The 25,484-nt window shown below is 36.9% G+C and overlaps 3 protein-coding genes across 6 annotated transcripts; 1 reads left to right on the top strand and 2 right to left on the bottom strand.

The window, feature by feature from the left end:
* Positions 1-996: 996 nt before the first annotated feature.
* On the bottom strand, positions 997-5,340 carry LOC122360316 (apolipoprotein A-IV-like). Of its 2 annotated transcripts, XM_043260815.1 has the most exons (5): positions 5,217-5,340; positions 5,065-5,120; positions 4,565-4,715; positions 4,164-4,470; positions 997-1,559 (listed from the first exon to the last, which is right to left on the bottom strand). In XM_043260815.1, exons 2-5 carry the CDS (start codon positions 5,102-5,104, stop codon positions 1,344-1,346), a joined length of 714 nt encoding a protein of 237 aa, XP_043116750.1. In that variant the 5' UTR covers positions 5,105-5,120; positions 5,217-5,340; the 3' UTR covers positions 997-1,343. The 2 variants fall into 2 exon arrangements, with proteins under 2 accessions (XP_043116750.1, XP_043116749.1); XM_043260814.1 differs by lacking the exons at positions 4,164-4,470; positions 4,565-4,715; positions 5,065-5,120; positions 5,217-5,340 and adding exons at positions 2,012-2,162; positions 2,256-2,311; positions 2,399-2,549 and having other exon boundaries at positions 997-1,920.
* A 623-nt stretch (positions 5,341-5,963) lies between these two features.
* Positions 5,964-7,629, bottom strand: LOC122359883 (apolipoprotein A-I-like). Its single transcript, XM_043260094.1, has 4 exons — positions 7,525-7,629; positions 7,338-7,392; positions 6,984-7,134; positions 5,964-6,889 (listed from the first exon to the last, which is right to left on the bottom strand). Exons 2-4 carry the CDS (start codon positions 7,375-7,377, stop codon positions 6,313-6,315), a joined length of 768 nt encoding a protein of 255 aa, XP_043116029.1. The 5' UTR covers positions 7,378-7,392; positions 7,525-7,629; the 3' UTR covers positions 5,964-6,312.
* A 6,091-nt stretch (positions 7,630-13,720) lies between these two features.
* LOC122360651 (meprin A subunit beta-like) lies at positions 13,721-23,837 on the top strand. Of its 3 annotated transcripts, XM_043261446.1 has the most exons (16): positions 13,723-13,870; positions 14,044-14,111; positions 14,202-14,220; positions 15,237-15,269; positions 15,411-15,442; positions 16,353-16,425; positions 16,519-16,639; positions 17,155-17,333; positions 17,481-17,699; positions 17,908-18,063; positions 18,249-18,473; positions 18,558-19,004; positions 19,109-19,279; positions 19,404-19,512; positions 22,380-22,457; positions 22,986-23,837. In XM_043261446.1, the coding sequence occupies exons 2-16, from the start codon at positions 14,049-14,051 to the stop codon at positions 23,050-23,052; spliced, it is 1,992 nt and encodes a 663-aa protein (XP_043117381.1). In that variant the 5' UTR covers positions 13,723-13,870; positions 14,044-14,048; the 3' UTR covers positions 23,053-23,837. The 3 variants fall into 3 exon arrangements, with proteins under 3 accessions (XP_043117382.1, XP_043117381.1, XP_043117380.1); XM_043261447.1 differs by lacking the exon at positions 14,202-14,220 and having other exon boundaries at positions 13,721-13,870; XM_043261445.1 differs by having other exon boundaries at positions 14,044-14,220.
* Positions 23,838-25,484: the final 1,647 nt, after the last annotated feature.

The raw sequence follows: 25,484 nt of genomic DNA, 5'->3' as shown, positions 1-25,484 counted from the left end.
CCAGTTGGGAATTCCTAGTCTTTGCTTGTTCTAAATAACTCCTGAATGCATCAGTCACCTGCTCCAGCTTCGGCTTAGGCTCATCTGCATAGAATAGATTGGCTTGGCAACCTGCAAATATATGTTCAATCAATACTATGTTTTATTATGCCTTATAAAAATTATATCCACATTACATCCACATAAAATATAATATGCATAGTGACAGTAAAGATATTTTCAGTAAAATTGTGATAATATTTGCTTAATCTGCTTTTGTAATATGACTAACCTGTACACAGAACCAATGCGATGACCAGGGGTATCTTCATTATTTGCAGTTTTTTGGCCTGTTGGAAAAATAGGTTTGAGTCAGTGTATATTGATAAAAATTATACACAATAAATATAAGCAATAATAATAATAAATTTGAACAATACATTTATAATACATATAATAAAACAATAATAATAAAATGTCTGTGTATTTAAATATTGGCCCTTTTGATAATTACCTGTCAGTGTGTTCAAATTCACGCTGTCCAGTCTAAAGTGGTATTGTGGAGATAGTAGCTGCATCTCCATTTATATACCACAGAGAAATGATTGTCGCAATGAAAACCCAAAGTCCAGTGGGTAGTGCCTGACTGTCATGATTACTCCATAACAAAATTTCCTGATTGGGACTCTTTGTCACAACAGATCATCACGTTCCTTGCGTAGCTAAATGCAATGGTCACTTAAGAACAAATATAGGGCAGCTTCTGATGTCACATCACAACAATAATTATGGTATTTTGGCTAAATTATTCCTGTTTACATTTTTGAGGGTCGATTTATGGTTTGAATCAAAAGAGGGCTATAAATTATTTAAACACTTATCAAGTAATAATGTTGTGTTTGATTTTGATCGCAGTTGTTTTATATGTATATGTGTGTGTGTGTGTGTGTGTGTGTTTATTTGTTTTGTTTTAAAATATATATATATATATAAATATATATATAAAAAACACCATTCTGTAAATAAATAATACTTTATTCATCATTAAAATAAGACAAAATGTGGCATTTGTAAACTTACAAACAGTTATATTACACAAATATCACACATTCTTCTCAAAAATCTTTCTTTTTTAAGGTGGATATAATAAATATCCATCTTTACAGAAAAAAAGATTTTGCAAATGCAAAAGTTATTGGATATTGCAGATTTTAATTAATAAGACTTTATCAAATGTTTTACTTTTGGCTTTTTTGGCATTGTATAGGATGAGTGCATGGAGGAAAACAAAGATCAAATATGTCAAATTTTGAAGTTCATGAGTTCTGTAGTTCTGTTAGAGACAGAAGAGGTCATTGATGCGTCTAATTTCTCTTGACGAAGGACTCGTACAGGGAGGTGAGCTGGGCCTGCAGGTCCTGAGCGTAGGGATCCAGTTTCTCCTTTAGGTCTTCAGCGTAGGGTGTGAGACTCTGCTGGACCATCTGGGCTCTCTCTCTAATCTGAATCTGGAGGTCCTCAGTCAGAGGCGTCACGGTCTTCTGGAACTCCTGCAGATGTTGATCCACTTTCTCCTTGATCTCAGCAGTGTAGGGCTCCAGCTGAGCCTGCAGCTCCTTCACGCTCTGCTCCAGGTTTCCTTTCAGCTCCTCGCTCTTCTGGAGCAGAGTGGCCTTCAGGGTCTCAGAGTCCAGGTTGTCAGCATATGGAGCCATGGCCGTCCTGAGCTCCTCCACTCTCTGCTGGATCTGGCTTTTCAGGTTGTCAGCGTAGGGCTCCAGTTTGTCTCTCACGCCGATCAGGTCCTGGCCCAGACGCTCCCTCAACACTTCAGTTTCCTTGGTGATTTTGGTCATTAGCTCTTCAGTCAGAGGATCCATCTGCTTCTTGATGGTGACGGCGTATTCGCTGGCCATATCAGCACCCTGGGTCAGTTTGGTACTGTGATAAGAAGAAGAACATTTGAGTTTCTTCTCAGGGTGCAGGACATATCTAAATATCTGTGTACCACAAGTAGATGTTCTTGACTTACTTGACTTCCTGTCCCAGTTGGGAAGACCTGATCATCTTGACGGTTTCCTCTGCTGTTTGTGTTGCCTTCGCAACATAGCTCCAGAAAGCATCTGTCAGCTGCTCCAGCTGTGGCTTGGGCTCATCAGCATAGAAGAGGTTGGCCTGGCAACCTGTTGATGGAACAGAACCGGTCAATACAAATTGATAGTTTGAATATGTATTTATCCAGCCAATAACATCATCATTTTCTCACACAGTATTACCTGTAAATACAGCAAGTGCGAACACCACAAAAACCTTCATGGTCTTTAATTTGGGTCTGTAAGTCAAAGACATTTTCTTTAACATTTCTGTTTTTCATTAGGAATTCATATTTATTGACTGAGAAGTAAGACTGTCTTCTTACCTGTGTCCGTGTGTTTTGATTGACGCTGTCCTGTCTGAAGAACAAGTGTGAAGGTGGCTGTTTCACATCTGTATTTATATCTTATGGGGAGGTGATTGCCGTTGTGGAAACCCAAAGTCCAGTGGGTAGTGCCTTGCTGTCACTGCTCCACATCATAACGTCCTAACTGTACCTTCCACCACCACAGACTCTCAAGTTCAGTGCAGATAATGATAAGAACGGAACTTTGACTTTGAAAGCAGAAATTAATTTTTAAATTTATCTTTAATGGGTCAAAATAGGTATGTATAAATTATATTTAATGTAACCACTTAACATGACACAGATGTCATTAAAATAATGTAAAAAATAAAATAAAATAGAAGGTCTGTCTAAAAACAAACATCTACATATAAAATATATATGCATCTCAAAAAAAATAAAAAACCCAAAACAGTCATGTTGTATAATCTAATTATGTAAACCCATCTTAGGTACTTAAACCAGAAAGTTTATACTTTTGACCTAATAAAACAGCAAACAATAAAAGACGTTCACGCCCTGATAAGATCTGACACATCACTCAAAACACAATTTCTGTTTCTGCTGGATTTTGGCAGCTTTACACAATTCCTTCAGTCATAAATCTAGGAGTAAATGTTATTTACAATGATGATAATTTGCCATTTATTAATATGAAAGATATAAACCCTGGATGAATTGTCATGATTAATAATCAGGTTGAAACAATATAAAGCTGTTTCATGATTCATTACCAATATTTAGCTGTTTAAATTATGCAGTTTTATCATACATTTCCTCCAACTTCACCATTAGTTGACTCAGTACAAACTACAGTAGTGGTGGCCAAAAGTCAGGACAGCATGTGTCTTTATTTGCTTTTAATAATTAAACAAGACTACTATATATATAATAATAACTATATTATAGGAATAAATAGTATATTATAAGAAAGAAACACAACCTGGTTCAAAATGAACTGTCAATGGTGTGTCAAAAGACAAACTTCAAATACAGCATATGCAAGAATACAATCAATTATCATTTATTTATTTATTTTCTTCAGGGCAATGCTCAGTACGTTTTGTGTTTGCATAATTTCTTTGTATGACACTATTTATCATTTGCCTGAAACAGTATTTTTTACCACTAGAGTGCACTGTCACTGTTAGCGACGCCTTATGAGTATTCCTTTTATTTATTTATACAAAAAATGTCATAATGGATGTTATTATCAATTTCTGCACGGAAGCAAATTATTGGGATATTGGGACATTAGTACACAAAACTGAAGTGATAAAACAAACTCAAATGAAGCATTCATAGAAAATCTCTCAAATTTAGCTAAAATATTGATAAAAGTCTAAATTATTAAGGCATCTCAAGACAACTTATTGTGCCCCCTGAAATGTATTATTTGCTGAAATGAACTATAATAGAATTAATAATGTGCATAATTCAATAATAAATCTTCTTAACATAGTCTGGCATAATAGTGCCAGCACAGAGATATTAAGCTCGTACGTTTTCCTAAATTGGACATGCAGTCTTATTTATCAGCCACAAATGATAATGGATGCCATGCGTTTGATTACTGCAATAGTAAGAAAAGACAAAAAAATACTAAAAACATCACAATGTAGCAGAATTGGTAAAGAGAACTCCAAAATAACTTTGCAGATTAATTACGGGCCTGGGGATCTCGAGGTGATGCAGCAAAATACATTTGCATTTCCCTCAGATATTGGCTCATATTATCCTTGATCTCAGCAGTGTAGGGCTCCAGCTGAGCCTGCAGCTCCTTCACGCTCTGCTCCAGGTTTCCTTTCAGCTCCTCGCTCTTCTGGAGCAGAGTGGCCTTCAGGGTCTCAGAGTCCAGGTTGTCAGCATACGGAGCCATGGCCGTCCTGAGCTCCTCCACTCTCTGCTGGATCTGGCTCTTCAGGTTGTCAGCATAGGGCTCCAGTTTGTCTCTTATGATGTTCAGGTCCTTTTCCAAACGCTCTCTCAACACTTCAGCCTCTTTGTTGATTTGAGTCATCTGATCTTCAGATGTAGGGGCCTGTGTAAGACTAGTGTGGAGAGGAATGTTATAATTTATATTGGATAAATATGACTAATTCATTCAAAGATTCAAAAATATCAACGGTGGTCAGTTTGACTTACTTGACTTCCTGTTCCAGCTTGGATGGACTTGTCACATGTGATGTTTCATTACTGGGATGTACTGCCTGGGCAATGTACTCCCAAAACGCATTTAGTAAATGTTCAAGATGTGGATTGGGCTTCTCTGCATTAGATAAATTGGATTTGCAATCTGGGAAAACAGCATTTCAGATTTCAGCAAGTCAGTCATTTCAGAGGAGATAAAGTCAAGTTTGGAATGGCATATTTTTAACATTTATCAATGTATGTTTTCTTCAAAGAATTCATACATAGGCAAAATAAGTGTTCATGGTGTTTCTTTGCAAGCATCTGTGTAGATTAAAAAACGTTTCAAGGTCATGAGAAACAAATCCATGTGTCCAAACTTTCTGAACACAAAAAATGTGATGTAAACTATAATGTAAGTTAAATGTATTATATTATATTATATTATATTATATTATATTATATTATATTATATTATATTAAACAAGTACATTATTTCAGTAGTTATATCTAACCTGTAAAAACAGCCAGCACAAGAACCACAACAACCTTCATGGTTTTCTGTTTTTGCCTGTAAAATTACAACATATCTGATTTATTTAACAATATAAAGATATTTTACATATAATATATTTATAACTCATAAAAAGTCAAATTCTGTTCTTACCTTTGTCAGTATGATTGAATTGGACCCTGTCCAGAGTGAAGAGTAAGTGTGGTGATTGCTCTTTCATAGCTGTATTTATATAGCATTGTTTTAATATTGCCAGTGGATGTGTATATCTAGTTATTTTGTGTCTACAGACTCTTTGTCCCAAGATGTACAGGTTTGGACGTCATTTGAAAGCACCAGACCCACGAGTTACTGCGTCAGCACTGATAATGAAGTACAGACATTATGTTAATGTGTGATCAATATACAACCAGAAACGACTGGAACAGGTCTACCTTTGCTAGTCCATACCTTATCTAATCTTTATTATGTGTTAAATAAATCAGTTAAGATGACCTTCATCGTTTATATTGTGTATTTCTGTTTGTGTATTTAATTTGGTATTAAATGGCACATTTGAACCCTTCAAAGCAAACAGTCACTCTTGTATTATTATTTTCTGGAAGCACTTCTCATGGTAAGATAACTAGACCCCGTTTTGTATAGAAATGATTTTGTCTGGTAATTTTAATAAAAAGTATGTCAACTTGACCCTTTGTATTTTCAGGGTTGCTTAAATTTAATATTTTGAAGTATAGTCGTTTACATTTAGTCATTTAGCAGATGCTTTTTTCCAAGGTGACTAACAAATGAGGACAATAGAAGCAATCAAAACTACTAAAAGATCAATAATATGCTTAATAGGTATATGACATTATAATTTTGCTGGACGCAATTGGACAAATAAAGTATTTTGAAACATTGTGTTAATAAACGGCAGATGTTTTATTGTTGCATAAATAAGACAAATTATACATTTGGCATTTGCAAGAAACAACATTTTCTGTCAGACAAAACTTGCTAAATTGAAATAAATACACACCATTTAGAAAAGAGCAACATTTCTGTGTCTGTATGAATGGTTAAAGTAAACAACAGGATTTCAGCGAAAAGGATCACTCTTTTTCTCTATATTAGTGTTTGGTCTACATGTAAGACCAAAAAGATATTGTTGTTGCCTAGTAGTTTGATTTAGGTCGTGGTTTTTGGAGAGATATGAGATTTTGGAGTCACAATGGAAGGAAAAACAGTTCTGTTGACATTGATGCATCTAATTTCCCTTTACGAAGGACTCGTACAGGGAGGTGAGCTGGGCCTTCAGGTCCTGAGCGTAGGGATCCAGTTTCTCCTTCAGGTCTTCAGCGTAGGGTGTGAGACTCTGCTGGACCATCTGGGCTCTCTCTCTAATCTGGGTCTGGAGGTCTTCAGCCAGAGGCGTCACGGTCTTCTGGAACTCCTGCAGGCGCTGGTCCACTTTCTCCTTGATCTCAGCAGTGTAGGGCTCCAGCTGAGCCTGCAGCTCCTTCACGCTCTGCTCCAGGTTTCCTTTCAGCTCCTCGCTCTTCTGGAGCAGAGTGGCCTTCAGGGTCTCAGAGTCCAGGTTGTCAGCATATGGAGCCATGGCCGTCCTGAGCTCCTCCACTCTCTGCTGGATCTGGCTTTTCAAGTTGTCAGCGTAGGGCTCCAGTTTGTCTCTCACGCTGATCAGGTCTTGGCCCAGACGCTCCCTCAACACTTCAGCTTCCTTGGTGATTTTGGTCATTAGCTCTTCAGTCAGAGGATCCATCTGCTTCTTGATGGTGACGGCGTATTCGCTGGCCATATCAGCACCCTGGGTCAGTCTGGTACTGTAATGCGAAAAGGTGAAAGGTTTATTTGCATTAATGCAACTCAATATTTAAGTATTTCAAACACAGACTGTAACATTTATACATTACTTACTTGACTTCCTGACCAAGTTGAGATTCTCTGATCATCTTCAGCGTGTCCTCTGCAGTGCGTGTGGCCTGGGCAACATAGCTCCAGAAAGCATCGGTCAGCTGCTCCAGCTGTGGCTTGGGCTCATCAGCATAAAACAGGTTGGCTTGGCAGCCTGGTAAAATACAAATAACTAGGTTTAAGCCTACTAGTCTTTTCACAAATCTGCTCAAACAGCTAAATATTACAGTATGTCATGTTCTGTGGTTTCTTTGTATATTTACATGACAAGTTGCAATGCAGATCTTAGCATAGTTCTAATATAATTTTAATTGATAAATACATATATATTTTGCTTCTTGGCCATATCAGATTTACCTGTGAATGCCACGAAGGCAAGTACCAGATACAATTTCATTTTCAAAGTTGTTTGCTAAAAAAAAGAGAGAGAGATAAATATTATTTACATTGACATATTCTAAAGCATTGCATATTTGTTTAGACGTTACTTTTCATTTTGTTGAAGCATTTTAGTAATTTATTATTGCCAGCAAGCTTATATTACCTTCAGGTTCCACAGTTATTTCTTAGTCCAGTAAGCATTAGTGAGTACAGACACTGGCTATATATATGACTCTGTGTGTGTGTGTGTGTGTGTGTGTGTGTGTGTGTGTGTGTGTGTGTGTGTGTGTGTGTGTGCGTGCAGTAATCCAAAGCAAAAAAAATCAAAGTCCATCATCCAGTGCCATGCTGTCAGAGCCGCTCCCCCCACTGTCACTTCAGTCTGCGGTCACATGATGTTGTGCTTTGAACCTACTGATACGGAGTCTCCATACAAATGGATCTCCATAGAAATCACAGAGTCATTGTGATTTCAGTGGGTATTATAACATTTAGCATTTAGATCAGTATCAGCTGTTAACTTTAAATAATAACGTTTTTAAAATTAACTCAGTTAATCGATTTAGTTGATTTGCCAGAATAATTCACAGATGATCAATGATTGATTAGTTTACTTTATTTGAAATCACATTAAATAATGGATTTTTTTAAGAAGGTGGCGGAAAGGTTTTGCACTTATTTTTAATATTTTTAATTAAGCTACAAAGCTATGACCTTTGCGATGCCACAGTATTTAGTTAAGATTGGGATGTGAACTTTGAACTGAGGGTGTCGGGGGCAGTTGTCTTATACAGCAGCATCCCCATATCCCCATTCTGTTTTTATTATTTTATATTATTTTATATTTACATTTATTTGCAATTTATTTCTACTACACTAAAAAGTTGTTTTTTTTTTTACATATTTTTATATTTTAATGTTCAGTGGAAAGGTTATGACGTTATCAAAGTGCTTTTAAGAAATGGGGACTGAGCCTTTCAAGATTCAGTATATGGAACCGCTCCACAAAAGTATAGACCAGTTCTCAAGCCATAGGGTGTCTCATCTCAATTTGTTTGTAATTACATGGAAAAGTGCAAGTAAATTATTTAATATCTCCTTTTTGTGTTTCATAGATGAAAAAGATATACAGTACAAGTTTGGAATGACACGAGGGGAGTAAATTATGACAGAATTTTCATTTTTTTAACAAACTACTCATTTTAAGTGTTTGTGAATAAAAATAGCAACATAGGAAACACTAAGCATTAAATTTTTGTATTGTCATATTTGTATTGGGTTACATGACCTTTTTAATAATTTAAATGTCTGTTACAGTGGAAAGGTGATCGATTTCTCAGATCAAGGACAATGGTGCTCTTGTTCACAAATTGTTGGCCAAATTCCAGGGGGATTTTTAAACAAGAATGTTTATTTGATACAATCTCTAAAAGCTGTATTCCAAAGATTCTTTAAATGCAATTATTAGCACTTCTGTGATCTGAACGCATCAAATTCACTTTGTATGTTTGGTGCGCGTAATTTAATGTCATCAAAGTTGAGCTTGAGCTGGATTAGCTGCTGTTTTCACAATGAAAAAACAAAAAAGTTTACAATAAGTGGCTAGTTCATTATACGCTTTCTTTTAGACTCCACCAGACACACCTCTCCCGTCATTCAGCCAGCGTGGAGGGGCAGAGTCCATTTACAACACTTCAATTGGATATCTGATTTCCTCCACAAATAAACAACATTTACTGTAACCTTGGGCATTCAGAGCATAGAACATGGAATCTGTGCCACTCTCTTATCAAACAGATTGTCTGTTTTTTGTGCTGTTTTTACTAACATGTTATCGTAAAGCTATTTTCTTGAGGTTTGAGCTGATTATCCTTTAAAAACTATAAAGTAAAACATCTTCAGCCAAATTGGACTTGATCACAGTGTGACCTATAAATGCATATAAATAGAACACAAAGGAATTGCTTGTACATTGGTAAACATACAGTCATGATTATACCTGGAACAATCAAGATTTGACTTATTTTTCTGTTAGCGATTTAGGTGGCATGGATGCTTACTGTCACAAATACACAAGGAGTTTGACTTAAAAAAGCTGTGTCTTGGACTGTCAGACGTCTAGACATCATCCACAGATTGGCATTGTGCTAAAGCGTGCAGGCAAGCACATGTTAGTTTGGCCACTGTCGGCGAAGACAGTACCTCCTTCACTGATGAACAGATTAGATATCTGAGGCTTTGATAAAGAAAGGTCACCGTAGGCATACAAAGACTTGCTTGTGTACTTGTGTAAGTTGATGTAACACAAATTGGAGCATGCGTGTTTGTAATATACAAAAGTTTCACTTAATAAAGCAATAAGCCCAGAAAAAGCTGCGGTTACTGTTTATTTATAAGAGCTAAAGGGCCTGTTTTACAACATTTTCGAACACACTCAACCAATCAGAATCAAGGAGCAGAATTATCCATTTTACCCTTCAATAGTGATGACTGGGCAGCAAACTGACTTTTTACATTTTCAAGATAAAAATGGTAAATTGTGATATAAATTGCAATATAAAATGTAACAGTGTTTGTTGACTCATTCACTATTGTTAATAAATGACCGTTTAACTAATTAATTATTTTTGGCTTATTTGGGAACATTTTATTGATAAACTTTTCTTTTTTTTACCACCCCTCACCCCCATCCCAAAATGTTTTTCCCTTGCCTCAGGGCAATGATGCTATCACAGAGAGAATTCTCCATTCACGTGTCATAAGGCAATGTTCAGAGAGCAATACAAAATCACATATCTGTCAAAAATGTCAAGAAGTCATTAAGTACAAAGGGGAAAACTCTTTAAACATGTTGATGTATTGCATTTAATATATATGTAGGTTTGTATCATGGCACAGGGCTTGGAAAATCCTGGAGGGTCAATATCCTGCAGTTTAACTCCAGCCTGCATTAAATACACCTGTCTTTAACTTTATAGTGCAGTAGAGGGATGTGGTGTTTCTTAGACTTGGTGGACAGTGGATGTAACCGCCATAAAGAAGACTGCAAATATGATACTGTTATGAACTACCAATAAATAAATTATAAGTACACTGTCTCTTATTTAACCTCAAGCCATCCTATGTGTATCTAACGTTCCTCATTGGTCAGAGTTATATTAAAATTCCATGCTTTATAATGTCAGTGAATGGGTGTTGATATAAAACAGTTCAATAGAAGTCTAATAATAGAAGCACATCCATTATAAATCATGGCTCTGGGGATTTAATAAAGTTTTCTTGAACAATTAAAAAAATTGCTCAAGATCTACATTTTTAGCATCATTTGTAAGCAATTGTCAGGGAGCCCTTTTGATTAGATTCCATCACAGCAATTGAAGTCTGTTAATCCACTAAAGAGTGTATTACAATTGTTGAATATCCTTTCTTATCATTGACTGAATAGAATAGAATAGAATAGAATAGAATAGAATAGAATGATGCACAGTTTTAAAGCACAAACTAACACATGTACAGTGTGACACACATGCTCCACCATGTGGTTATTCCGAGTTTTACTACTCTCAAAAATACACGCATGTTATTATGGATAACTGCTGCTTGTGTGTGTGTGTGTGTGTGTGTGTGTGTATTTTTACTACATTGTGAGGAGCAAAAGTTCACACAAAGATAGTCAAATTGTGGTTACCCACACCTGCACTTAAGCACGCTCACTCCTGTCTCTCATGGGCTGGTCTTGAGGTCATATCCCTACTCTCTCATTCACCTATCCATAGATCCCAGTTTGATGTCAGAAGGACTTTAACAAACTCAGATAAGACTTACCTGTTTGAGATCTTCTGTTGAGTTTCACCTGCTTGGGGTTTAAGTTGATGTTAATAAATGACCTTGAATCTCCTCCAGTCTGCCAGCCAGCCTGTCTTGCCTGAGTGTATGTGACGACAGCAAACCTAAACCTACCAGTTAAAGAAAACCTTCTTATATTTATACAATTTACACCATTCTACAGAACTGGTGCTGTCCCACAACCAAAAAACATTTAAAATCCTAGATGTTCATTAAGATCCTTCTATTGTCTATTGAAATATTAGCTTAATTTTTATATATCTTAATTTATTTGGTACTTTAATTTGGTAGGTGGTTATCCTAAACCCTAACTTTCAACTTATGATATTGAAAAAAATTTGGTTCCATTGTTGTTTTTAAAACAATTTGTTTTGATTCTTTAGTTAAAATATATTTCTTTTGACACTTGGTAAAGTTTCGGTAGTGACATCTTTGTTTTGTTTTTTGGGTGAATTGTCTCAACAGAAACATGTCATCATATTTTGGGTAGTGACTAAATCCTCATATTTGCAGGAAATATTTTTTTGTATTGTAATTTTAAGTATGTTTTAGTTAAAGTTTAGTTTAATAAGTGTTTAATAATTAACAGTTACTATAAATGTGTACCTGGGATATTATACAATTTGCGTAAATACAATTTCTTTGGATGAAGTCAAGTTCTTTCAGGATGTGTCCAACTAAGCAAACAAAAGCGAGGTGCACTGTAGGAAAATGACTAAGCATTAATCAGGTTTTTTCCAACCACACCAGCAGAATACTACTACGTCTTAAATGTTTTATAAACTAATCAGTGACCCAGCAAAGTTTATATAGTTCTTAACCGAAACCCTGTGACTTCATAGATCATTAGGATCAAGAGGTTTTTGAACCTACACTTTGAAAGCATCCCAGGATTAAAGATCGTACAGGATTCCTGACAAAAGTTAATCTGTACAATGAAAACATTGTCTACGGGTACAATAGAGAATCAGCTCATTATCAGTGATAATGTACGTGACAATATTAATGTATTTGGTATCGAAGGAATAGATCTACTGTGTTGTTGCTGCAGCAGAACAAGTACCATTCTTATAAGCACATTATAATACTGATTCTTAATTTATTCAGAACTACGGAAAATCTGGCAGAACAAATGGAGCATGAAGAACATATTTACTCCTCAGTCAATAAGTAAGAGTGTATGACTAGTTTGTAGTTAAAAATTAATAACTGGGGTAGTACACTATTGTATAATTATAAAGCCAAACAAGATTTGTTGTTTTCTTACAAAAAAATACATAATTAATGTTCATTTCCATGTTAATTTCAATCAGGGGCCGGATGCACAAAGCTCTTCTATAAGAGAAAAGTTAATAAATTAATAAATACATTTTCAAAAAGCATTCTTAAGTTCTATGAAGTAATATGAACTTGTTAAGATTTTTTAAATATTTTTAAGAAGTTCTCAAGTATGTTCTTTGGTGTTAGCTGATTGAATGAATTGGGGTTCTCGCTGGAGACTCTTGCTTGTCTTTTTGAGCTGACTGCAGATTATCATATGAACATAACACTATTTTCGTTGCAACCATCTAATTGAATACAAAACTGGGTGACCATTAAACTCTCAAGTCCGAACAGGTCTAACTCAGTCTGACCTAATGATGATTATCCCATGGTAGACAATGAGCTCTCAGAAACTCTCCACCTTCCCCAGCTCCAGCTATCTAGATCTGCTACGAGGTTATTAATGTATGTTATAGGGGGTTATGTCATGTATGTTATCTTTGCAGCAGCAGTATTTCTTACATGTTCAACAGCAGCATGTTGTCACTCTACTGGCAGTAGCAAGTGTTGGTACTAGAAGATCTATTCTTCTGAGACCAAATACATTAATATTGTCATGTACATTCCCACACTGTCACAGTTTGCTCCGTGTCATGTGTACTCAACCCAGTTTCTGTCTTTCCCTTGATTGTTTGATTAGTTCCCAGCTGTGTTTCCTAGATGTTTTGAGTTCTCCCTTCATTAGAAGATTTTCCCTCCACGACTATGGAGTCTGCTGCCCATGTCCTTGGCCTCTCCTGCAGATTGCCCCTTCTAAGACTATGTATAGTATACTGAGTTTTAAGTTCTCTGTGTTCAGTTAGATAATAATTACACTGAGTGGACATGTTATCCTAAAAGGGTAACAAGCTGCCTGCTTGCCTACAGGTTTGCAAGTTAACCACATGCTCTAATAGCATGCTTTTTCCCAGTGCAACATTGTATGAACAAGTTTTATAATCTGAGTTAAATGTGCTTGAGAATATTGTTTTTTATTTTATTTTGGTGAATCAGGGTTCATTTCAATGGTAACCGTTACTTAAGGGCAATTTATAAGCAAAGAGTCAATAATATTTACTTAGTATGGAAAATATGGGTGGCTTTTGCTAATCAATATGTTATTAAAAAGGTTAAATCTTAATCTTAGACTAGGTGTGTTCTCTGGTCTCTGTTTATTTTTTTCCTTTATGGGAGTCCAGTATAAGGAAGTGTAATAGAACTGTATTGCCTGCATATTTAAATGACCTGTCACACTTTAATAGAATCTCACTTGGAATTTTTTTGACCAGCTGGGTGATCAAGCAGTTTTTTTCTTATAACCTCTGGCTTTTTGCTATTCAGCCACTGATGTTTGAAAGCCGGTATGTATCTCCCTTTTATGCTATAGAGTTTTAAATGTAAAAGTTTTAAAAAATGTAAATTAGCCTGTTTTAAAATTTAAAAAATGATTAAACATTTTAAAAAGTCTCCAGCGTATCCATTTGCTTGTGAATTTTAGTGATAACCATCAGTCATTAGATGTGTTCATTTTCAGTGAAAATGCATTTATGTGCTTTTCTTCTGCTGAGCTCAGTTTTGACTCATTGTCATGCATCACCTATGGTAAGTGTGATAATAGATTTTTTTAAGGCTGATCTTCAAATATTTATGTCTGTTATGTCTATTTATTATTATCTTATGTTGTGTTCTCAGCCCCCATCAGATATAGCTGGTACGTACAGTACAGTCACAGATACTGAATAGTTTCGAGAGTTCAGATGCAAAAGCCTCTAAATGTAGTCTGACATTTTCTTTAAAAAAAAAAATTAAAAAATTCAGGCTTCTGTGTTTGTTACATTATTTTACTTTAATGAAAGTAAAATAACCTATTCGTTGCCATCAAAGTAAAATTACTTACTAAAACTAATTACTTAAAATAAACTTACTCATAGCCTGATAAAAACATTTCAAACACAGGTTTTTGCATCTAAACACTTGATTTGTTGTGAAGTTATTAGAACAAGTTTCCAGTGTGGAGAGTAAAGGCCCGTTCACACCGAGCACGATAACAATATCATTATAAGATAACCGTCTTTTTTACAGTCTATGGTCCACAACAGCGAACAATATCGTCTGTTTATTCTAACATCACACGCATCTCATGAATGTGATCTCATGAATTTAGTGTGTTCATGATACTCGATGTGTGGGATTAGGTTTGTAGGGTAGATGCCTATCATATGTATGCGAAGACTGTTTATCATATGCACGTCAATAAATTTTGTATCATATGCACGCGAAACCTGCGTATTATATATAAGCCCAATTTATTTATTTTTTTTCGTATTTATTTAGTGATTTTCATGACATTGGTTCAGTTTTAAAATCTCGACCTCATGAGGACAGGACGGATTCACTGTCAATGTTGTTCGTCACGTAGACATGTATACATATCAATGGTGCGTCTGCTGGAAAAAATCGCTGTGAAAATGATTCCACCGATAACGTTTCTCTGTCCTTTATCATTATCGTTGTGGGGTGAATTTTTAGAACTATATAGTTATTTTTATCGTTATCGTGCTTGGTGTGAATGGGCCTTCACAGATGGTGTGTCAATCATGGCCAGAAGATATATTGCTCTTTTACTTCTTTTCAGCTGTTTTACTAAAATTATATTTTTGTTTAAATTTTTCTAAAATAAATTTTTTGTCTTTTTCATTTTGTTCGTTACAAATTTTCTCACTACAGAGGAATGGAAGGGCATTCCAGATATAAACAAAGGTAAAATATAAAAATAATCGAGTATGTTAATATAAGACAGCTTATATCTAATTGTGTTTATACATCATTATTTTTACTCATTATTATTATTATTATTTTGTAAGCATATTTACTGTGAACTGAACAATCCTGTGATGTTAGGTTTAAATCTCAAAGAAGGTGACATCATGATGGTGAGTTCCCTTTCAGTTGGTCACTCCGAGTCACGTCGGTGACCGATGATATGGGATCTCACGTCGAGAGACCAATCCACTTTATTAAAACAAGCCAATGCACACTGCAGCTGATCACAGCGTGAGTATAAATGAGCAGCTGATGCAGCGCATATTCAGCTTTTTTTTCCGGGGGCCGAACGTCTGCTCTCAGCTGGCGGTAAGGCATTTCAGGGGATTGCGCACATCAGGCCGCACTACCCCCCTGTGTATTGCAAGAGACCATCTCCCCCTGTGCGCCTCAACAGATGTGTTGCAAGGATGTGGTTGTTACCTGGCGTCTGGTGATGGTTACAATTGCTGTCTCTGGTCTCTGGGTTCTGCAACATGCTGAGGTGGCTTTTGTGGACGAGTCATGTACCAATTGCTGGATGATGACCATCTCAGAGTTGCGGACGAGACTCCTGCAAAGGAGTTCCTGTGTTTCTGCCTAGTTCTAGAGCTAACCCTGATGAGAGCTTGACCCTGACTATCACTTCAGCTAGAACAATGTCCATGAAACATGCTTATACTTTGAGGTGGAACCTGTCGAGTGGTGTTCTTCTCAAGAGAAGGCCCTTCTTGGGGTGGTTCCAGCTATGTGCCCCAGCTATGGAGTTGCCGGGTGAATGGCTTGACTCCTTAGCAAAAACCTGAATATGCACTGCATCAGCTGCTCATTTATACTTAGGCTGTGATCAAATGCAGCTGGACGTAATCAGTGCATGGTATTCTGCATCCCAATTCGTCGGTCACCGACATGATGCCAGAGAACAAGGGTTACATACATAACCGAGATGTTATGTTTACTGTTTATTGTTTAAATAAAATACTGTAAAATTCAGTAAATCTAGAGTTCTCTTAGGATACTTAAATCAATCTGTTTTAATAGCCAAAGCAAAAGAGTGCCATTCTTGGGAACCGGTGGGATATTTCTGTCTCCTATGAGCTAAGTGTGAATCTAAGTAAGAAAATTAGATTTTATATTTACAGTTTAACATGAAATTAAATTTTTATGATTTTCTTCTATTGTTTTACATTTTTTATTGTGGTTATAGGTGTGAACTATAAAGGAGTCATTTTGAGAGCCTTTGAGCAGTTCAGACTGAAATCATGTATTGATTTTAAGCCCAGAGCACCAGAAGACATTTCTTACATCTCTGTGGAGAGTCATGATGGGTACAGTATGGTTCCAGTTATTAATCAACAATATTAGTATACATTAGTATTAATACATATTAATATGGCCCAGTAATGCACAATACAGATTTCCACAACAATACAGGACTAATTTTATTGTATTATTATTTTTTATTGTGTTAGTTTTGCTGTTTTACTATTATTTGTTTCCATTGTGTTAGGCTAGTTTCACTGTGTTATATCTTGTTTCCTTTTATATATATAGAAGTCCTTTTAAGTGGAGACACAATTTTTTCATGCACCTGTCAAGTTTGAGACCTAGTGTTTTTTCAGACTAGCAGAAAGAAATCATCCAAAACACACTGTTAAGTGTTTCTTTCATAGCACTTTATCTATTTGTCTCAATAGATTTCAATTCCTAAAAAGTGGCAACACAACTAAATTAGCACAACACTATGGAAACAAGCCACCACACAATTATAACATGTACCAGCACATAAAACATAATTTGAATTATAGAGTTGTTAACATTACATATTAGTGTTCTTTTTCAGGTGTTGGTCATATGTCGGTCGTGCATTTTTTGGAGCTCAGCCTCTCTCGATTGGAGATGGCTGTGGGATAAAAGCTATTGTTGAGCATGAGTTTCTCCATGCACTGGGATTTTGGCATGAACAGTCAAGATATGACAGAGATGATTATGTGACCATCAACTTTGAAAACGTTATTACAGGTTGCTCTGTATTTATTCATTTTTTTACTATTATAATTTTGTTAACTTTTATCTTTTAGGAAAAAAAGTGATATAACTAATAAGCAGTTAAATAACACATCCATTAAGAAAAAACACATCAATAATTCCATCAGTCTTTATTTTCAGGGCAGGAGCATAATTTTGATAAATACAGTGACAACCAAACCACCACCCAAGGTACCCCATATGACTACTACTCTGTGATGCATTATGGTAAAAATGATTTCAGCAATGGTAATGGATCCACAATCATTACCAAGCAACCAGAGTTTCAAGATGTGATTGGTCAACTCCTGGACTTGAGTGAATATGATGTGATTGAACTCAACAAACTCTATAAGTGCAGTGAGTATTTCCCACATTGTTTTCATTTATGTTTATATTTGTTTTTATTATTATTATTTTATGTGAATTATATATATGATTAAATCAATGCTGTTGGTTTTTTTTTACATTTTTAGTAGGAATATCTGATGTAAGTAAGACCATAGAAAACATTTTATGAATATAAGTGATAATTATTAGATTTTTTTCTCAAACATTTGCATTACAGATTCGTCTATCTCTTTCCTTGATCACTGTAGTTTTGATGATGAATCTCTGTGTCAGATGAGCGTCTGCTCTGCTGCTGATTACGGCTGGCAGAGAGTGAAGTCAGTGAGTGGCATCAATGTGACTGACCACACATACTTGGGCAAAGAACGAAATGGTGAGATCTGTTAAAGTCAGTTAATAAACTGAAAGTTTCATTTTTGATAGTATGTGATTTTTAATATATATACAAAAAAACTTTCAGATGGAAAAAATAATATTTTAATTGCCCCAAAAAACTAATTTCCGACCACAGTTGCAATTACTGTACTATCCATAATACACCTGTTTTGATGTCTGCAGAGACGTCTTTCTTCATGCACTTCAGCACAGAGGGCAGAAATGAGGGAGATATAGCCAAAATGGAAAGCAACATAATGACCCCTCAAAGATACTGTAAAGTCCAGTGTCTGCAGTTCTACTACTATCACAGCGGTCACGAGTCTGACCAGCTCAATATCTGGATCAGAGAGTACCAGAACGAATCAGACAGCAGAGGAACTCTCAGACTTATGGATCAGATCACAGGTCTGCCCTTTATATATTACAAAGTATGCATTTCAATATGCTCCTTTAAATATTCCACATTACTGACAGTTTAATTTCTTGCAGAACCCCCTGGTAATTACTGGAAGCTGCATCATGTGCCACTGAATGCAAATAAAACCTTTCAAGTTGTATTTGAAGCCCGTAAAGGAGATGGAAACTCCAGTGGAGGATTTTCACTGGATGATATCAATATTTCAGAGACTGAGTGTCTGCACACATGGCAGATCAGAGACTTTGAGAAGGTTTTGAAAAACAGTGTGTCTGGCTTTTGGATGTACAGCCCGTTGTATTACTCCAGTGATGGTTATCGCTTTCAGGCTGGCTTGAGACTGAATCAGAATTACCTTTCAATATATGTTCGTCTGGTTTCTGGTGTATTTGATGATCAGCTGCAGTGGCCTTGTCCATGGAGACAAATAACCTTCCAGATGCTTGACCAGAATCCAAACATACAGAAGCGCATGTCCTCTGAGAAAAGCTTCACAACTGATCCTTATTTAATTTATTTAAGTGAGAATCAGATTATTGTTTTGTGTCATGCATCATGTTTACATCTGGCATTTTAGTTAACCAAAATTAGTTAAAGAGCCTAAAAACATATTTTGTTGAAACAGATGTCAGTGTTTGGGACAATCCTCAAAAAACTGGAACTCAAATCTTTAATGGCAATGAGACTGTACATGTGGGTCTTTTGTGGGGCTATCAATATGCCATAATGAAAGAGGACCTCACTAAAAGAGAGTTTATCAAGGGTGGTGACATCATATTTCTCTTCACCTTGCAAGGTAGGTTTTGTGAAGTAACTTCAGAGAACAACATGACGACAAGTAATCCTTTTTGGCAGCTCAGATATATTTCAGTTGTGCTCCACTTTCTGAACATTTAAATACATTTTGTTTACCAATCCAGATATTTCTGAGTTGCTTCAGAAGGACTCTCTACCCTGTCCTAAAGCAACAGTGAAGAACTTCAACGTTACTCCTGATGTGAGTGCCCAGCAAGGATCATGTGCTCCAAGGTAAATATCATTTTAACCTCTCTCGTACAATCATTCAGAATACACAAAAATGTATTCATGTCTGAACTTAATGGCTATGTACAGTATATTACAAAATGGTCTACTAATGAAATCTGAAAATCCGATGATGTTACAATCATCAATCAGTAAACTTTAGTAACTAGTAACTAGTAAATCAGTAACTTTCCTTGCTATGCGAAAAGGGCAAATGTATTTTTGGGACAGGTTCTTGGACTCGCCCCGGAGAGGCAGGTTTTTAGTTGCTAACCAAACTCTTTGACCAGCTCGAAAGTTAGGGCCATCCGCCAGCCACGATTAGCCTGAGTTTGGTATCTCTGGGAGGTCCGAAGGAGGATACGTCTGGCCTTTCTCCAGGTCAGCCAACAGCTCTGGACACAGTGCTAGGCTGAGGAAACACCAACCTGCACCTCTTCCTCGGGGAACAATGGGAGGATATACCCAAACTGACATTCGAAGGGGGAGAGTCCAGTGGCTGAGGACTGGAGGGTGTTGTGGGCATATTCAGCCCAAATGATCTAGGTGGCCCAAGATGTGGGATTACTGGCCGCCAAACACCGCAGGGTGGTCTCCAGATCCTGATTAATCCATTCTGTCTGGCCATTAGACTCTGGATGGAACCCAGATGGTAGGCTTGCTGTGGCCCCAATAAGTTTGCAGAAGGCCCCTGTGACGGGGTGAAGAGACACACAGCAAGGAGGGCTCAAGTCAAAACCCCGGAGGGTGGATTTATTCCACAAAGCCAAAAACCAAAAAAAATATGGGTGAAAGTGCCAGTCCGTGGGATATGCATGCTCGGGTGCTCGTTCTCTTCCTTCGTGATGCAGAGTGAATGCGTGCCGTGGGGTGCCAACTGACCGGTCTACACGCTGCTTTCTGCGGGGGACAAGAGAAGAGTCGTTAGAGTCGCCTTTTTATCCTGGCCCGCTGATGAGCGACAGCTGAGACCGGTCAGCCTGTGACGAGTGCATGCACATGCTCCTAATTGGTTACCAGGGCGACGCTGATGGCTGCTCGGGACGCTCGTCACACCCCCCAGAATCAAGATGAGAACTGAGGACCACGATCGGAGACAATGTCCAGGGGAATTCCAAATACCCGGAAGACATGATTCATAAGGAGCTCAGCAGTCTCTTTGGCCGAAGGAAACTTGAGCAGAGGAATGAACCAGGCAGCCTTAGAGAACTGGTCCACTACCCCTAGAATTACGGTGTTGCCCAGAGATGGTCAGTAGTCCAATGACAAGTCTAGAGAAAGGTGTGACAATGGACTGCGGTGGAACAGGTAACGGGTGGAGAAGTCCCTGAGGTCACTGGTGTGTAGACTTTCCCTGGCAGCACACAAGGCATGCCTCCACATAGCCCTTTACATCCTCCTTGATGGACGGCCACCAAAAGCGCCGTTGAAGGAGGTCAAGTGTGTGCGAGCACTTTCTGGATGGCATGAAGGAGATTCATGACCCCACTGCGGGCAGGCTGAGGAACATACAGGCGTCCAGCGGAACCACCGCCTGGATTGGGCTCATGGGCAAGGGCCTCGCGTACCACTTTTTCCCGTTCCCATTGGAGGGGCGCAATAATCCTAGACCTTGGAATAACTGATGTCAAAGGCCTCTCTTGTATCTCGGGAGAGTAGGCTCGAGACAGGGCATCTGGCTTGACATTCTTGGTGCCGGGTCTGTAAGACAAGAGAATCGATTTAAAAAAAAGGACCATCGAGCTTGTCGGGGGTTCAATCGCTTATCCTGCTTAAGATATTTCAGGTTCTTGTGGTCCATGAGGACCTGGAAAGGGTGCTGTGCCCCCTCAAGCCAGTGGCGCCAATCCTCCAAGGCAAGTTTAACTGCAAGCAGCTCTCGATCCCCCACGTGGTAGTTGCGCTTGACATAAATAAACTGAGTCTGGGTAACATGAAATTCATACTTTTCTTTTTTTATGTAGAGATGATTGTCAAGGAGCCTCTGAACTACCCTGCCAATATGCCCCTCATGCTCCTCCAATGACCTTGAGAAAATGAGAATATCAACTAGGTATACAAAGACAAATTGATTAAGTAGGTCCTGAAGTACATCATTAATTAGTGCTTGGAAATCTGCAGGGGCATTGGTGAGCCCGAACGGCATCACCAGATATTCATAGTGGCCCGTGGGGGTTCTGGATGTTTTCAGGCGTTGGGTGATATCACTGTACCTGCTGTGCCTATAGTACTGCAGCAAACTTCCTTGATTATTAAGCCAGAATGGGAGTGTAGTTCCTAATCATAGAGGCCTAGTCTTAGTACATGATATAACTACAGTAGAGTCATGTTTTACATGGGAAAAATATTGAAACCGGTCATTTTTTAACATGATGCTACTGGTCTAGTAGGATTCAATGATCTATGCTAAGCTATGCTAAAAGTGTTATACCCAGACCTAGAGATCGACTGAATAGATTCCATGATGGTAAAGCTCAACTTATTAATTCTGGGGGAGAATCAGACTATTTCAAGAGCTAATAACTATATACTCTGTGCACTTTTAGGTTTAACACCTTCCTCCTTTTTCATTCACTTAGAGCTGTGTTAAACGTTGCATGAAAGGTAATTTTCAAAAATCCATAATAGGGGCACTTTAACTCCCTTGCCTGTTAGCCACCCAATAAGCCTGTTTACCCAGTCACTCCTTGTGAGGTCTTGTATGTCTGATGTGCTGCAATTCTGACTATTTCTATGTTTTCCTGTTGTTGGATTTCTGCCCATGTCCTGGATTCCTCATTCCTGCCTTGCCAAGGGTCTATATGTTTGGTTGATTACATGTGCTTTCTGACCAAAAAACCTTATCATGTTTTATTTTTTTGTTTGCTTTCTAGAGTTCGTCCAACAACTATAACAGCAACAACCACTACTGCTGCTAAAAGAATTACAACTACACCAAGATTTACTGAGAGGTAAGACATATGCTCAATTTTTAATAAGGTTGACAAAAGCTTTTTTACTTTATCACTGCAATATGTGAGAAAAAAGGTGGTGTTACGTGAACACTATATTTTTACTGGTCACTGGTAAAGAGCACAGTTAGTGGGTGATGCTCTTATGTCCCCTATGCTAGGTACCTTACTTGATAATAATTCACATCAGCTACAGTCTCTATTTGCTTATTTACAAGAAACAAGGACCTCCCCAAATGTTTACAAATCTGTCCCTGATAGATTTAGTTAAATTAGTGAAGGATTTGTCTCCTTTGAGTTTTAAAACAGTAACTCCCAAGTCTTTTGAATGATTCATTTACAGAACTGCCTTAAAAGAATAATTTATGAATCAGATTACCTCAGTTGCAGTATGTATTAAATTCCTTAAAAGACCTTGTCATTTGTTTAGAAAATGATTTACTGCATTATCCAAATAATGGATTTTTTTAAAATTGCATTAATATTCATTAACATCTTAACATATGTTCTTTTCCATATATTTTGCAGTTCCAGTGCCAAGACTGCTTCCTCTTTGATCACCATGATGGTTTGCTTTCTTTTGCTGGCGAGTTAATCATGAAAGTACTATAATTATTATCAGCCTTATCTCTGACTTCACGAGTTCAGCGCCAAAGAGCGGAATCTTCAGCTTTTTGCTACATGCATATGATAATTAAATACGCATTGATCATTTTAATGAATGTTGAAGCCAACATTAATCATGATGATTTACACACTGTCCCCTTTAAAAAATAAGTAAAACATTTACTTTTATTTAGTCTTCTTTTTTCTATCTTTTTTCAATCAAGGGGGTTTTACTGTAAAGGGGTAAATCTATAAGGGGAAGCCTATGCACTCTACATGCAAGATTTTGGTGGCATCTAGTGGCACATGATGAAGCTTCCATTGTGAGCTAAAGGACATGTACAATTATTTTAGATGAGTGAGGAAAGTCTTCTGTTAAACAACCTAATAAACAATGAGAAGCTCAAAAGCTAACACCGTCTGTCTTAAGTTTTCTGTCAAGATGTGAATGGTTAAACAATTGCGACAATTCACTCTTTCAACTTTACACTTCTTGCTGACACTAAATATTGTGCTAATGGATACACAATTTGCAATAAGAATGCATGGTTTTTACTGCCTCTCATGAACATATGAACACATGAACACATCAGTTGATGACTGATGACTTTTTACCATTGAGATTAATGTCTACACACTGTATATTTCAACTCGAGTTACCATATTGTTAGTTGTGGTGTATGGACTCTTCTATTTTCTTAAAGTGTGATGTGTGTATGTGACTTTAGACAGCATTTTAAACATCTGTCAATAAATACAACCATGGAATTTCTCTATTGATGTAATTGAAAAGTTACTTATAATCAGAAGAATGAATATGATAAATAGTTAGCAGACATTAATCAGACCGTCACTAATGAGAGTTTGTTGGCATGCAGATGCAAATATGTTACTTATATTATTTTCTGTTTTATAATTTCATACTCTTCTGCCACTAGACAATATAGAACACTTTTTTGCCTGAAAGTTTCCTAATAATATGATGACACAGTATCGTTTCCCTGTATGTAAAATCTTTTTGTTTTTGTAAATGTTTCTCTTTAAAAACAATAGAAACATAAACAGGAACAAAGGGAAATGTTGGTTCCTACGTTAGTTCCTGAGTTTAGTTTATATGGTAATATAGCATTTCAGATAAAAATGCTGTAGGCTATGTAAGACCAGCTGAAATGTCATCTGAAAAAAAAGATTGGCTGTTGGAGTCTTTAATCTAACTTCAGAACAGAAGATCAAATTTAAAGTTAGATTTATTAAACTATCTTGGCTAATCTGTTTCTGTGAAATAACAGCTTTCCAGTGGCACCTGCAAGGTTTGCTTGTTGGGTGAGGGGTCTTATGGATTATGTAATTTAGCTTAATTTAACTTAATATTATTTTTAATAATTTTTTCTACATTCTGCAAAACCATAAATCTTTCATGAAAAAGAGGTTCTAAGAACCTCTCAAGACTGGACCTTAGTGAACTCTAACTGACCTCAAATCTTACATTCATCTCCAGAATAGTACAAATGTTTTGTATGCTAAATGATTCTTCTTTTTGCAAAAAAAAAAAGTAAAATATTTTCTTGTTCTTTTTAAAGCAAATTGCACATGTCAGAATTAAAAATGTTTTTCTTTCTAGAGAAAAATTCCTATAGTTTCTTGAAAATAGATAACGCTACTGCATTTTAGTGCTGCGTTTGACACTATAGACGATGACATGTTATATAGGTTAGAATAGAAGTGTTTAAACTGTGTCTTCTTACTAACACAACTAGGTGAACAATGATGAGTAAACAACTTCACGATGATGCTTGTAAGGTTTTGTTTTAAAAACATTGGCAATAGGACTGTCACATCTGCATCATTAACATACAGCATTCACACAACCTGTTCAGGTAAAATCAATGTATTCTTATTAATTAAAATGTAAATGTTTTTCAGACCAAAAACATCCCAGACCTCTGTCAGCTCTTTGAATCAAGATGAAACAATACAAATTTGAAAAGAAGATAAACACAGATAAAATATGACCAGTCTTGACTTGACCTTGGTTTTATTGTATGTGAAAGCCAAATAGACAAATTGGACCTGTAAACCCAATGGCTCTATGCGAACTTACATTTACATTTAGTCATCGTCAAGGTGCTTTTATCCAAAGAGACTTTATAATTGGGGAAATAAATAAAGTGATTTTTTTAAAGAGGCAAACAGACTGAGGAAGTGCTCGTAATTCCAGCCTCAGGCACTGTTCAAATAGGTACAAGTTAGAAAGGGAAGGAATAAATAAAGAAAAAGCTGCAAGGAACCAGGTAAAGAGCACCATAACATGGGCTCTTTTTGGCTCTTGAAGACCATCCGTGCTGCTGCATTTTGAATAATTTATAGAGGTTGATTGTGCTTGCTAGACGTCCAGTCAGAAGAGCATTCCAGTAGTCCAGC

The sequence above is a fragment of the Puntigrus tetrazona genome, chromosome 16 (assembly GCF_018831695.1).
Source record: "Puntigrus tetrazona isolate hp1 chromosome 16, ASM1883169v1, whole genome shotgun sequence".
Taxonomy (NCBI): Eukaryota; Metazoa; Chordata; class Actinopteri; order Cypriniformes; family Cyprinidae; genus Puntigrus; species Puntigrus tetrazona.
This window is presented reverse-complemented; position numbering and strand designations above follow the sequence as displayed.